Raw genomic sequence first — 15,337 nt, forward strand, 5'->3', positions numbered from 1 at the left:
CGCTGGTCGGACGAAGGTCCCGCTTCCTTCCATGCAGTATCTATAAAACGGAAAAAACCCAATAATTTCATTGTTCCATTTCGGGACGTTTGACAATAAAGCACTCCTGGGTCTCTCGACTGTTCTGGGTAATAGTACGGAGGGATTAATTGACACTCATAGCGGTTTGATAAATTGTGTTCAAACAATGCATTTTTATTTTCAGAACAAAATCCTCACATTTCTTTCAAGCTAGATTAGTATTTCTTTTATAAATGTTTTCCTCAAAACTAAATTAAAAAAAAAAAAATTCTCATCCACTTCCAACATTTTTGTCATAGGACACAAAACCTAAATAAACTCACAGGATTAATAACATGAAATATCACAGTACATCTTCAGAGTCACAGAAGTTTCAAGTTGGTGATTTGTTCGAGATGTGAAAACGTTTGGCAGTTTTCTGTTCCTTTTAGGATCTGGCCGAAAATAGGTGCAGGAGTAGGCCATTCGGCCCTTCGAGCTTGCACCGCCATTCAATATGATCATGGCTGATCATCAAAGAGATGGTGTTTTCTTGTCATATGTTCTGAAACGCAACAATGAAATTCCTTCTTGCAGCAGATTTGTAGGCATAGTACTCAATAAAACCCATGATTTACAACCAAAGCAAGGTCTGAAGAAGGGTTTTGGCCTGAAACATTGCCTATTTCCTTCGCTCCATAGATGCTGCTGCACCCGCTGAGTTTCTCCAGCATTTTTGTTTACCTTCGATTTTCCAGCATCTGCAGTTCCTTCTTAAACACTGAATCCTGCCAGCGGTAGTCTGCAACGCTTAGTATTTCTTCACAGAACTACATGCGGTTCACAAGAACACAAGAAGCTTATGATGAGGTTTACATTATTCAGTAATCTTGATGAGGAATCAGCACTAGTTAGACAAAGCCTCTTCACGATACCTCAAATACCCGATCAAATTGGGCGGCAAGGTGGCGCAGCGGTAGAGTTGCTACCTGACAGAGCCGGAGTCCCAGGTTCAATCCTAACTACAGGTGCGGTCTGTACAGAGTTTGTATTCTCCCTGTGACTGCGTGGGGTTTTGCCCGGGTGCTCCCACTTCAAAGGTGTACAGGTTCGTAGGTTAATTGGCTTTGGTGAAGATTGTAAATTGTCCCTAGTCTGTAGGATAGTGTTAGTGTATGTTGGATTGCTGGTCGGCACGGACTCGGTGGGCCGAAGGGCCTGTTTCCACGTTGTACCTCTAAACTAAACAACCTCACAACAACAGGAAGAGCAGGGATTAGATACAGAGTGGTTCTCTTCCTATGTACCTCTCTCTTGCAAATGGTTAGACAAAGTTCCTCTGTCGAACCCTTAACAGTTCAGGTACAAAACAGAACAGATAAGATGGATTCTCTCAATTATCATTCTGCTGTAGTGAGATTCCAGTCAAAAAGAACTCGGTGAACTCAGGTGGGTTTTTATGAATGGTTAATAGATTTCTCCATCTTGTTGAGACAGAGAGCATTTCAGGTCATCCTGCACAACACAGGGCAATGGAGCTGGAGGCCAACAGGTGCAGAGCAGATTCAATACCTGGACAGCCCGACCTGCTGAGTTCCTCCAGCAGTTTGTTTTTCTTTTGCTTGTGAAGATTCATTTCTTGCCATAGAGGGAGTACAGAGAAGATTCACCAGACTGATTCCTGGGATGGCAGGACTTTCATATGAAGAAAGACTGGATGGACTTGGCTTGTACTCGCTAGAATTCAGAAGATTGAGGGGGGATCTTATAGAAACTTACAAAATTCTTAAGGGGTTGGACAGGGTAGATGCAGGAAGATTGTTCCCGATGTTGGGGAAGTCCAGAACTAGGGGTCACAGTTTAAGGATAAGAGGGAAGTCTTTTAGGACCGAGATGAGAAAATCATTTTTTACACAGAGAGTGGTGAATCTGTGGAATTCTCTGCCACAGAAGATAGTTGAGGCCACAGTTCATTTGGCTATATTTATGAGGCAGTTAGATGTGGCCCTTGTGGCTAAAGGGATCAGGGTGTATGGAGAGAAGGCAGGGATGGGATACTGAATTGGATGATCAGCCATGATCACATTGAATGGCGGTGCAGGCTCGAAGGGTCGAATGGCCTACTCCTGCACCTATTTTCTATGTTTCTATGTAATTTGCCTGGAATTTATGTTACTTTAGACTCGAGAGATACAGTGCGCAAACAGGCCCTTCGGCCCACCAAGTCCGCGCCGTCCAGTGATCACCCCATACACCAGTACCACCCTACACACACACACACGCACAAGGTACAATTTACTATTTTTACCGAAGCCAATTAACCTATGTCTTTGGAGTGTTGGTGGGAGCCAGAGTACCCGGAGAAAACCCACGTGGTCACGGGGAGAACATACAAGCGCAGTACAGGCAGCACCAGAACCTGGGTATCTGGCACTGTAAGGCAGCAACTCTACCGATGCACCACTGAGCTGGTTAAATAAAACTGATGCCATAGGTTTTGGGGGGGGGGGGGTGAAGGGAGACAGGGCAACATTTAACAGGAACCTGAGGGTCAACTTTTTTTTTTTTACACACACACACACAGGGTGGTAGGTGTATGGAAGAGCTGCTAGAGGAGGTAGTTGAGGCAGATACTATCACAATGGACAGGTACATGGATGGGGCAGGTTTAGAGGGATATGGGCCTAACGCAGGCAAGTGGGACTAGTGTAGATGGGGCAAGTTGGGCCGAAGGGCCTGTTTCCACACAGACTCTGTGATCACATTTCCAGTGTGCTCTCCTTCCTTTTTCAACCCATAACCACAAACATCGACGAGCAACCTCTCGTGCGTCTTTCTCAAAGCAACGCCTGGTCTCCATATCGTCTCCGTCATCCGCTAAGGTTTATATGGTACGCTTAGCAACTCCAACAGCTCACGTGGGACACCTCATTCTCACGACACTAGATCTTGCTTTTAGTTCCAACTGCTTTTGGCTACCTCTATCCCTTTTGAACAATCTTGTTATGGGCCTTTTTTTGCTTTTATAGTTGAATATATGATGTATTCTTCATTCTTCCTCCTCCACATTGTCCAAACAATGCCACCACCAACCCTTGGGTCCCCTCTCTAGCTTCAATGTTAGACTTTAGAGATACAGCGTGGAAACGGGCCCTTTGGCCCACTGAGTCCGCTCCGACCAGCAATCGCCCACACACTCATACTATCCTACACACTACGGACAATTTACAATTTTACCTGTACGTCTTTGGAGTGTGAAAGGAAACCGAAGCATGATGCATTAAAATGAAGGTTCTAAATGGAAAGACCTCGCGTCCCTCTAAAGGACATACCTTTCGAGAGGAGAAATTTGTTTAGTCAGAGGGTAGTGAATCTGTGGAATTCATTGCATATTTTTAAGGCGCATATTGACAGATTCTAGATTGGTAAGGGTGTCGAGGGTTACGGGGAGAAGGCAAGAGAATGGGATTGAGAGGGAAAGATAGATCAGCCATCAATGAACGGCAAAGCAGATGCGATGGGCTGAAAGGCCTCATTCTGCACCTATGAATTTATGATATTTAATATTCTTATGACATATAATTCTTCAGGGATTGGACAGGCTAGATGCAGGAAAAATGTTCCCGATGTTGGGGGAGTCCAGAACCAGGGTTCACACAGTTTAAGAATAAGGGGCAGGCCATTTAGGACTGAGAAGAAGAAAAACTTTTTCAACCAGAGAGTTGTGAATCTGTGGAATTCTCTGCCACAGAAGGCAGTGGAGGCCAATTCACTGGATGTTTTCAAGAGAGTTAGATATAGCTCTCAGGGCTAAGGGAATCAAGGGATATGGGAAGAAAAGCCAGAGCAAGGTACTGATTTTGGATGAACTGTGAATGTGCGGCCACAAATGTCGATGATGAATGACAGCGCACTGCCTATCAACCAGAAACTATCTTTGCACCAGACTCCCAGGGGAGATGATGGAAGCACTGTAATGTTGATTGCTTCAAACACATTCCGAAAACAACACCAGGGAGTAAGATGAGCTGCCGTTTGTAGAGGTTCACAAATGAGCTGCAGTGTAATCCCACACCCCGCGGGGTCAAGGAGAGAGCGTTCACGTCGCGGCCCTGTCTCCACCCACCGCACGCAAGAAGCAACAAGACAGACAGACGCCATTGTAGGCAGATGTGTGTACAGCTCTGGCCGAACAACTTCTAATCTTGTGTGTGGACTCGATACGAAGGATCTGACTCACCACACCCGGCTCCATGTTCATCCCCCGCAAAAAAACTCCCTTCACAGGGATAAAACAAACTCCTCTGTAGAATAGCTTCCACTACCCTATCGATAACATATTTGAATCTGGCATTAATCACTGAACCAAATCAATAATGTAATTATGACGTGTGCAATTAATTCACCATGTGACTACGGGGATGGTGGATATGGACCACCATATGTTTATTTTTGCTTCAGATTTTAGAAACATAGACAATAGGTGCAGGAGTTGGCCATTCGGCCCTTCGAGCCAGCACCGCCATTCAATATGATCGTGGCCGATAATCCACAATCAGTATCCCGTTCCTGCTTTCTCCCCACATCACGCTGTCTAACTCTCTCTTGAATACATCCAGTGAATTGGCCCCCACTGCCTTCTGTGACAGAGAATTCCACAGATTCACAACTCTCTGGGTGAAAAATGTTTTTCCGCATCGCAGCAGAGGTACAGCGTGGAAACAGGCCCCTTGGCCCACCTAGTCCGCGTCAACCAGCACTATCCTACACACAATTTGCGCTGGGCCTCACTCTGACAGTGGAGGAGGCCCAGGACAGAAAGGTCAGTGTGGGAATGGGGAGGGGAATTTAAGTGCTTAGCAACCGGGGGAGAGAATTATTTTCTCTTCCCCACGTACAGAACAACCACCGTCCATGATCCTAGCGTAACATCCATTCCCAATTGCGCCGCTGTTTGTTCCCCCCCCCGATGAAGCCGGCGTCGACCACAGACGCAGCGGGAGAGGTGCGAGGCCGGTCGGAGAGGAGCGGGGACCGGGGTCTGGTCTACGGCGCGCTCCAGATCGGCTGCGGAAGGCGTCTCCCCCCCCCCCCCGGGGTACAAAGGCAGACGGGCGAGGGGAGGGACGCTGGTCGATCCACACATCCAAGGAAGGCGACGGCCAAGGCAACCATTGCCCCTCGAGGACCAGAGGACGTCGGTTTAAGGTGTGAAGGGGAAAAGATTTAATAGGAATTGAGGGGTAACGTTTTCACGCAGAGGATGGTGGGCGCATGGAACAAGCTGCCAGAGAAGGTAGTTGAGGCTGGGACCCAATATTTAAGAAGCAGTTAAGACAGGTACATGGATAGAAGAAGATGTCTGGATTCAGTCTGAAGAAGGGTTTCGGGCCCTAAAAACGTTGCCCATTTCCTTCGCTCCACAGATGCTGCCGCACCCGCTGAGTTTCTCCAGCATTTTCGTCTATCTTTGATTTTCCAGCATCTACAGTTCCTTCTTAAAACACATGGATAGGATGGGTTTGGAGGGATATGGGCCAAATGCTGGCAGGTGGGACAAGTGTAGCTGGGACATGTTGGCCGGTGTGGGCAAGTTGGGCCGAAGGGCCTGTTTCCATATCGTATGTTTCTATGATTCTGGGACTCGCCTGGATCAGGCACCGCTCATAACAACTAGAGCACAGACTGGGCTTGGAAAATGGCGCCAAATCATGGCGCCTCTTGCATGCGGGATCAGTCGACCCTTTTCTGTGCAATTTGCTAATCGGGAATATTCCAGGGTATGGTAATACAAGCCTGGACTGTTCGAAAGAAAATAATTTCTCTGTGCCTTTGCACGTGAGAATAAAAGCACCATTGTACCATTATCTGATAATACTCCTGTAAAGCACCTCAATATTTATCATTATAATATTACTATATAAATGCATAGGAAAGAACTGCAGATGCTGGAAAAATCAAAGGTAGACAAAAATGCTGGAGAAACTCAGTGGGCGAGGCAGCATCTATGGAGCGAAGGAATAGGTGACGTTTCGAGTCGAGACCCTTCTTCGAAGGGTCTCGACCCGAAACGTCACCTATTCCTTCGCTCCATAGATGCTGCCTCGCCTGCTGAGTTTCTCCAGCATTATCGTCTGCTATATAAATGCAAGGCACTGCTAAAATTAATAGGCAACTCCTCAAACAATATATGCATTCCTACAGTATGTATATTGCTCTCTCTGCATCTGGTATTAGAAATTCAGCATATCAATCCTGTCCTTTAAATCGGTGACATTTCGGGTCGAGACCCTCCGACATCAGTCTGAAGAAGGGTCTCGACCCGAAACGCCACCTCTTCCTTCACTCCATAGATGCTGCCTCGCCCAGCATTTTTTGTCTACCTCCGATTTTTTTTCAGCATCTGCAGTTCTTTCTTAAACTATCCTGTCAATCAGTTCATTAGAATCAAAATTCCTTGCAGGACCAATTTGCTCCCGGAACTGATCAAGCATGTGCGAGCGTCACTGCTCACCATCCTGGGAAATCAGAGCTCGCACTTATTAAATTAGACTGGAAGTCTCAGCCCCGAGTATCAAAGCTAACCCTTGGGCAGGTCCACGAGAAGGTGAAGGACAGATACCCCATTCATCAGCCCTGGCCTTGCGTCAGAGATGAACTCAGTGAGCTGTCGGCTCACCGCTTCATCTCAGGAATCACATCGGGATTTTTGTACTCCAATTATGATGCTAAATCGAATTCTTAAGGGGTTGGACAGGCTAGATGCAGGAAGATTGTTCCCGATGTTGGGGAAGTCCAGAACAAGGGGTCACAGCTTAAGGATAAGGGGGAAGTCTTTTAGGACCAAGATGAGAGAAAAAAAAAACTTCACACAGTGAGTGGTGAATCTGTGGAATTCTTTGCCACAGAAGGCTGTGGAGGCCAAGTCAGTGGATATTTTAGCGGCAGAGATAGTTAGATCCCTGATTAGTCCGGGTGTCCGGGGTTACTGTGGAGAATGGGGTTGGGAGGGAAAGATAAATCAGCCATGATTGACTGGCGGAGTAGACTTGATGGGCTGAATGGCCTAAAATCTTCTCCTATCACTTGTGAAATCATGAATAGAGGTGAACACAGAAGCACGCACTCTGTGGAGTGAAGCAGCATTGGCAGTTTGCAAATGATAGAGGGCGAAAGGTTATTTAGCCGAACATTGGTAGTCCCCCCACCCCCACCCTCAGGGAAACACCATCACCCCAAGGGGAGAACCTATTCCTTAGCAAGTGGCAGATGGGCAGCTTTTAGCAATAGCAATACTGACCTCCAGTAATGTTCTCTGCTAATGTGGCCATTAGAAGCTGCAAGGCAGCGAGGAGTGAGGAGGCGATACCCACGCGGGAAGCAGGCGGACGTTTCACAGCGAGACTTACTCGGACACTCGAAATCCACAACCACAAAAACAGCAGGGGTTTTAAAGTAGCTAAATCAAACTAATAATCTCTTGGGTTAATGTTAAACTAGTTCAAAATATCTAAACTAGGATTAGTTTGACTGACAGCTTATTTAATGAAAAAAAAAGTCTAGTCAAGACCGAGTGAAATTCAAAGCAAACATTGCATACAAAGGCTGAGAGCACATCTTGTAGTCATTATAATATCTAAGTGCCTAAGTGCATCCATCCTCGGGAGCGGTGATATTTTAGACTCTGGGCGAAGTTCAGCAGAGTGTTGGAGGTTTAGTTTAGTGATCACCCGTCTCATCAGGCGACTGTCTCCACACAGCAAGAGAACATTTAGGAGAGCGAGGGGGAGGGGTGACGAGGGGGGGGGGGGGGGGGGGGAGAGAGGGAGAGGGAGGAGGGGGGAGAGGGAGGGGTGGGGCGGAGGGAGGGGAGGGGGGGGAGAGAGAAAGAAAGAAAGGAGAGGGGGAGGGAGAGAGGGGGGAGGGGGGGAGAGGGGGAGAGGGAGGGAGAGGGAGAGAGAGAGAGAGAGAGAGGGAGGGGGGGGGGGAGAGGGAGGGGGGGGGCGAGGGAGGGGGGGGGGAGGGGGGACGGAGGAGAGGGGGGGGGCGAGAGGGGAGAGGGGGGGCGAGAGGGGGGGGGGGGGGGGGGGGAGGGGGAGGGGGGGGGGGGGGGGGGGGGGGGGGGGGGGGGGGGGGGGGGGGGGGGGGGGAGGGGGGGGGGGAGAGGGGGGGGGGGGGAGAGAGGGGGGGGGGGGGGGAGAGGGGGGGGGGGGGAGAGGGAGGGGGGGGGGGAGAGAGGGAGAGGGGAGGGAGGGGGGGGGGGGGAGAGGGAGAGAGAGGGGGGGGGGGGGGGGGGAGGGGGGGGGGGGGGGGGGAGAGGGGAGGGGGTGGGAGGGAGGGATGGGGGGGAATGACAGGGGAGAGAGGGAGAGAGAGGGAGAGAGAGGGGGAGAGGGGGGACGAGAGGGAGAAGGGGGTGAGAGGGGGAGAAGGGGCAAAAAGGGGCGAGCGGCGGCGGGGGGGGGGGGTGCGTGCACCGGAGGGTCGGGGGAGAGCGCTGGAGCAACGGGAAAGATGGAAAGGAAAAAGGCAGAAGGGGAAAGCGATAAAAAAGACAGAGAGAGAGAATGCAAATACGAGAAACATGTAAATGATAAAGTGTTTCGACACCACAATCAGAGACAGACACAAGGGGGAGAATCATTTGAACTGTTGCTAAAGTCCCTTATAAATACATAATTAAAAATAGGCAAGGTTATCAATGAGTAATAAAAGATCAAACATGTCGATGCCAGGCTCAGTCTAAAGATTCCTAACTGGAAATAGATATTTTAAAACATACACTTAATGCTATGTTCATTTCTGTAGATCTTATTGTTTGCAGAAGCCCAGGAGGTGGTGACTCTACATTTCAGTCCTGAGTTGGCTTCTTGGAGCTGCAAACTATAAATGAGGTTTACCCTGCAGGAAAGACAATAGTTACCACGATACAGGCCCCAATCCCACTAAATCACCCCCGCCCCCGCCCCACTCCCCAACAAGTGCACTGTACAATGGCAGCCAGGACCAGGACCGTTCCCCACAACGGTTTGGAAAGAGAGATTACGGTGTCGAGCGCGGGTCCTCTCGTGCCTTGGCCGACAGCTCAGTGCTGCAACAGGCAGTTCATCTTGGCGTTGGTGTGCGGCAGCATGCCCAGCATCGCCTCGATGATGGCTTGCAGAGACCGTCCCAACTGCTCTGCCGTGTAAGGCTTCCCCAACGGGGGGACGTGAATGAAGGCCGAGCGCCCGTGGCTCTGGTGCAGGGAGGTGTAGTAGATGAAATCGCACAGGTACCTGTGTGGGCAGAGACAAAGCAACACTCAGTCAGTGAGGACAAAAATGGCGAGTGGCGAGTCTGTGGAATTCTCTGCCTCAGAGGGCGGTGGAGGCAGGTTCTCTGGATGCTTCCAAGAGAGAGCTGGATAGGGCTCTTAAAGATAGCGGAGTCAGGGGATATGGGGAGAAGGCAGGAACGGGGTACTGATTGGGGATGATCAGCCATGATCACGTTGAATGGCTCGAAGGGCCAAATGGCCTATTCATGCACCTATTGTCTATTGTCACTCAGCGGGACAGGCAGCATCTTGATAGATTCTTGATTAGTACGGTGTTGTCGACTGCCTAAAATGCTGGAGAAACTCAGTGGGTGAGGCAGCATCTATGGAGCGAAGGAATAGACTCGGAAGTGCCTCGACCCTAAACGTTGCCTATTTCCTTCGCTCCATAGATGCTGCCTCACCCGCTGAGTTTCTCCAGCACTTTTGTCTACCTAGCGGAGAGGCACAGTAGAACTAAGGTGACAAGCGTGGCATGAATCTATAATCCTGTAAATGTCCAAGTATTGTCCTGCTGAGATGGACACAAAATGCTGGAGTCACTCAGCGGGACAGGCAGCATCTCTGGTCAGAGGGTGGTGAATGTGTGGAATTCTTCGCCATAGAAGGGTGTGGAGGCCAAGTCAGTGGATATTTTTAAGGCAGAGATAGATAGATAGATGGTACACAAAACAGCTGGAGAAACTCAGCGGGTGCAGCAGCATCTATGAAGCGAAGGAAATAGGCAACGTTTCGGGCCGAAAACCTTTCTTCAGACATGAAGAAGAGTTTCGTCTCGAAACGTTGCCTATTTCCTTCGCTCCATAGATGCTGCTGCACCCGCCGAGTGTCTCCAGCTTTTTTGTGTACCTTCGATTCGCCAGCATCTGCAGTTCCTTCTTAAACAACATAGATAGATAGATTCTTGATTAGTACAGGTGTCCGGGGTTATGGGGGAGAAGGCAGGAGAATGGGGTTTCGGAGGGAGAGATAGATCAGCCGTGATTGAATGGCAGGGTAAGTTTGATTGTGTTCCTGTCACATTGACCTTACGAGAGTTGACAAAAGTGCTGGAGAAACTCAGCGGGTGCAGCAGCATCTATGGAGCGAAGGAAATAGGCAACGTTTCGTCCCGAAACCCTTCCGGGTTTCGGCCCGAAACGTTGCCTATTTCCTTCCTGAAACGTTGCCTATTTCCTTCCTGAAACGTTGCCTATTTCCTTCGCTCCATAGATGCTGCTGCCCCCGCTGAGTTTCTCCAGCACTTTTGTCTACCTTTCGATTTCCCCAGCATCTGCAGTTCCTTCTTGAGCACCTCGGGAGAGTCGCCTACCTTCCCGCGTCCTTTGAAACGGAGACGGCTACGTCCAGCTGCGGGTCTGCGACCGTGTTGCACACGGCGTCCATGTCGACGATGGACTCGATGCAGTCGGGCCCTCCCTGGACGCAGCAGTGACTGTCTGGGCAGTAGCAGAGATTGTCCAGCACCTTGTAGCCGTGGTTGTGCCCGCATTTCTCCAACGTCACGGTGGTGGCCATTCCCGAAACTCCCACGTGGATGAGCAGCTGGAAGAACAGCAGACAAAATGTGCAGGAAGGGACTGCGCAGATGCTGGTTTATAAATCAAAGATAAGACACAAAACAGCAGGAACGGAGAGAATGTGAGAACGGAGAGGATGAGAAGGAGTTTCTTCCCAGAGGCCGTTAGGACTGTAAACTCCTATCTCTCCAGGGACTAACTTTACTGAACCATTCTACTGTTGTGCGGTGTTTTTTTAAAATTGCTGTTTTTTTCCTTTTTCGTCCCTCCCTCCCTCAAGTACGTAATATGTGAATATGTGATTCTGTTCCATTCTGTTTGTAGTTTGTTTGGTTGTTTTCATTTTTGCACAATTCGCGAGCATTGCCACTTTTCATTTCACTGCACATCTCATATGTGTGTATGTGACGAAGACTTGACTTGAAGTAGTGGACAGAAGTAGTTCTAAAAAGGCCCAGCCTCTCTTTCCCAGCCTCCACGCATCATATTTTCTATCCCCATGTCCTCACCACCTCTCTTGACCCTTTCTGTCCCCAATACTGCCAAAAGGCTTGGACGGAATGGCATTTCTTCAGGGTGTCCATAAGCAGTCTTAAATAATATTAACCATATAACCATATAACAATTACAGCACGGAAACAGGCCATCTCGACCCTTCTAGTCCGTGCCGAACACATAACCTCCCCTAGTCCCATATACCTGCGCTCAGACCATAACCCTCCATTCCCTTCCCGTCCATATAACTATCCAATTCATTTTTAAATGATAAAAACGAACCTGCCTCCACCACCTTCACTGGAAGCTCATTCCACACAGCTACCACTCTCTGAGTAAAGAAGTTCCCCCTCATGTTACCCCTAAACTTCAGTCCCTTAATTCTCAAGTCATGTCCCCTTGTTTGAATCTTCCCTACTCTCAGTGGGAAAAGTTTTTTCACGTCAACTCTGTCTATCCCTCTCATCATTTTAAAAACCTCTATCAAATCCCCCCTTAACCTTCTGCGCTCCAAAGAATAAAGCCCTAACTTGTTCAACCTTTCTCTGTAACTTAGTTGCTGAAACCCAGGCAACATTCTAGTAAATCTCCTCTGTACTCTCTCTATTTTGTTGACATCCTCCCTATAATTAGGCGACCAAAATTGTACACCATACTCCAGAATTGGCCTCACCAATGCCTTGTACAATTTTAACATTACATCCCAACTTCTATACTCAATGCTCTGATTTATAAAGGACAGCACACCAAAAGCTTTCTTTACCACTCCATCTACATGAGATTCCACTTTCAGGGAACTGTGCACAGTTATTCCCAGATCCCTCTGTTCACCTACATTCTTCAATTCCCTACCATTTACCATGTATGTCCTATTTTGATTTGTCCTACCAAGATGTAGCTCCTCACACTTATCAGCATTAAACTCCATCTGCCATCTTTCAGCCCACTCTTCCAACTGGCATAAATCTCTCTGTAGACTTTGAAACTCTACTTCATTACCCGCAACCCCACCTATCTTAGTATCATCTGCATACTTACTAATCCAATTTACCACACCATCATCCAGATCATTGATGTACATGACAAACAACAGTGGACCCAACACAGATCCCTGTGGCACCCCACTCATCACTGGCCTCCAACCTGACAAACAACCATCCACCATTACTCTCTGGCATCTCCCATTCAGCCACTGTTGAATCCATCTTGCTACTCCACCATTAATACCCAACCATTGAACCTTCTTAACCAACCTTCCATGAGGAACCTTGACAAAGGCCTTACTGAAGTCCATATACACAACATCCACTGCTTTACCCTCATCAATTTCCCGAGTAACATCTTCAAAAAATTCAAGAAGATTAGTTAAACATGACCTTCCAGGCACAAATCCATGTTGACTGTTCCTAATCAGACCCTGTTTATCCAGATGCTTATATATATTATCTCTAAAGAATTAAGAAGGATAAATCCCCAGGGCCTGACCAAGTTCAGAGATACAGTGCGTAAATAGACTTCAGCCGACCGAGTCCGTGCCGACCAGCGATCCCCGCACACTTAAGGGCCTGTCCCACTGTACGAACTAATTCAAGAGTTCTCCCGAGTTTCCCCTGATTTGAACTTGGGAGCATTACGGTAATAGCTGCTCGTAGGTACTCGGGGCTCTCGTGGACATTTTTGAAAAATCTTCACGCTTACCGTGTTTCCCGAGTGCATTCCGTCAGCGTTATGAGCCGCTAAGAGACATCCCGAGGTCCTACATTCTACGCGCTTACCACGAGTTTGATTTTTTTTAAACTCGGGAGAGCTCTTGAATTACCTCGTACAGTGGGACAGGCCCGAGGTCCTACACACACTAGGGAAAATTTATAATTTTTACCAAACCAATTAGCCTACAAACCTGTACGTCTTTGGAGTGTGGGAGGAAACCGGAGCTCCTGGTGAAAACCAACGCAGGTGACGGAGGGGAACGTATGAACAGTACGGACAGCACCCGCAGTCAGGATCGCACCGGGGTCTCTGGCACTGTAAGGCAGCAACTCTACCTCTGCGCCACTAAGCGAGTCATCAGATAGAGTGAAAGCTTGGGAAGAAACTCTCATCGAGATTGTTGCGTCATTCTTGGCTACCGTGGAAGAACCAGGAGATTCAAATGGATGATTCAGATTCCTATTTCACAGGCTGGAAATGATTTTGGATTCCTATTTCACAGGCTGGAAATTTAACAACGCAGGAGTCTCTTGCCCAGAGTGTGGGGGAATCAAGAACCAGAGCACATAGGGTTCAGGTGAGGGGGAAAGATTTAACAGAAACCCGAGGGGTAAATTTTTCACACAGAGGGAAGTGGGTGTACAGAACGAGCTGCCAGAGGAGGTAATTGAGGCAGGTTGTATCGCACCGTTTAAGAAACATTTGGACAGGTACATGGATAGGACCAGTTTAGAGGGATATGGGCCACACACAGGCAGGTGGGACTAGAATGTGTTGGTTGGTGTGGACAAGGAGGGTGTGTTTCCACACTCTATGCCAGAACTGGAGAAGCCTGGATTCAGCCACTTACATCAACACGACCACCAAGCCTGACTGCCAATGGAAGTACCGAATCTCTTCCTTGCAGCCTTGAATGCGGCAGATAAAATGACTCGAGGGTAGCTATATTGTCCAGGAAGGATGTGTCTAACCTCGGGATTGTGGCGTCTCCACAGAGAAGGGATCAGATCCAGGACCTTCTGGTACTCCACCGGAACCTCGTACACGTACATCGTCACTTCATCGCCCAACCCAAGCTTCTGTAACTCCTGCAATGCAGACGCAAGGTAAATGGCAAAAGACAGACAGACCACTGGCCAGCACAAGCTATTTGAGTTGCGTTTATTGTCACGTGTGTCAAAGTCAAACCCAAAGCTGGAGTAACGTGCGCAGTTTTGGTCCCCTAATTTGAGGAAGGACATTCTTGCAATTGAGGGAGTGCAGCGTAGGTTTGCAAGGTTAATTCCTGGGATGACGGGGCTGTCATATGCTGAGAGAATGGAGCAGCTGGGCTTGTACACTCTGGAGTTTAGAAGGATGAGAGGATATCTCATTGAAACGCATAAGATTGTTAAGGGCTTGGACACGCTAGAGGCAGGAAACATGTTCCCGATGTTGGGGGAGTCCAGAAGCAGGGGCCACAGTTTAAGAATAAGCCATTTAGACGAGGAACTTTTTCTCACAGAGAGTGGGGAGTCTGTGGAATTCTCTGCCTCAGAGGGTGGTGGGGGCAGGTTCTCTGGATGCTTTCAAGAGAGAGCTAGATAGGGCTCTTAAAAATAGCGGAGTCAGGGGATACGGGGAGAAGGCAGGAACGAGGTACTGATTGGGGGATGATCAGCCAAAACTGCACACAATACTCCAGGTGTAGTCTCACTAGGGCTCTGTACAACTGCAGAAGGACCTCTTTGCTCCTATATTCGATTCCTCTTGTTATAAAAGCCAACATGCCATTTGCTTTCTTCACTGCCTGCTGTACCTGCATGCTTACTTTCATACAGAAGTGTGAAAACACACACCACCAAATTCAGACACAGTTTCTTTCCAGCTGTTATCAGGCAGCTCTCACCTGCTAGAAAGCCGTCCTGAACTTCCACCAACCTCATTGGAGACCTTCTACTTATCGTTAAACGAACTTCATTGGAATTTATCTTGCACTAACCATGATACCCTTTTTATCCTAGATCTGTACATTGTGGACGGCTCGATTGTCATCGCGTACAGATGATTTGCTGACTGGATGGCAGCAACAAAAAAGCTTTTCACTGTACCTCAGTACAGGCGACAATAATAAACTGAAGGTCAGACCGCACTAGAACAGTCAAGTCTGAAGAAATGGACAACATTTTGCGTGCAAAGAATGATTAACCAGAACTAGATTTGACTATTTTAAGTATCTACATATTACAACTGTGAGTTGTCACATCTTGACGATTTCATTATTTTGCTGAATTCATTATTACATGCTTCTGAA

At 48.3% G+C, this 15,337-nt stretch overlaps 1 protein-coding gene across 1 annotated transcript in view; it reads right to left on the reverse strand.

The window, feature by feature from the left end:
• Nucleotides 1-8,442: 8,442 nt before the first annotated feature.
• Nucleotides 8,443-15,337, reverse strand: part of pgpep1 (pyroglutamyl-peptidase I) — a 31,974-nt gene continuing 25,079 nt past the window's right edge. The window contains exons 3-5 of the mRNA XM_055658421.1: nt 14,016-14,132; nt 10,632-10,864; nt 8,443-9,278 (exon numbers count right to left, since the gene is read on the reverse strand). Coding sequence (XP_055514396.1) covers nt 9,086-9,278; nt 10,632-10,864; nt 14,016-14,132 — 543 coding nt within the window. The 3' untranslated portion in view covers nt 8,443-9,085. The remainder of the gene's footprint in view (nt 9,279-10,631; nt 10,865-14,015; nt 14,133-15,337) is intronic.

This window comes from Leucoraja erinacea, chromosome 29 (assembly GCF_028641065.1).
Source record: "Leucoraja erinacea ecotype New England chromosome 29, Leri_hhj_1, whole genome shotgun sequence".
NCBI lineage: Eukaryota > Metazoa > Chordata > Chondrichthyes > Rajiformes > Rajidae > Leucoraja > Leucoraja erinaceus.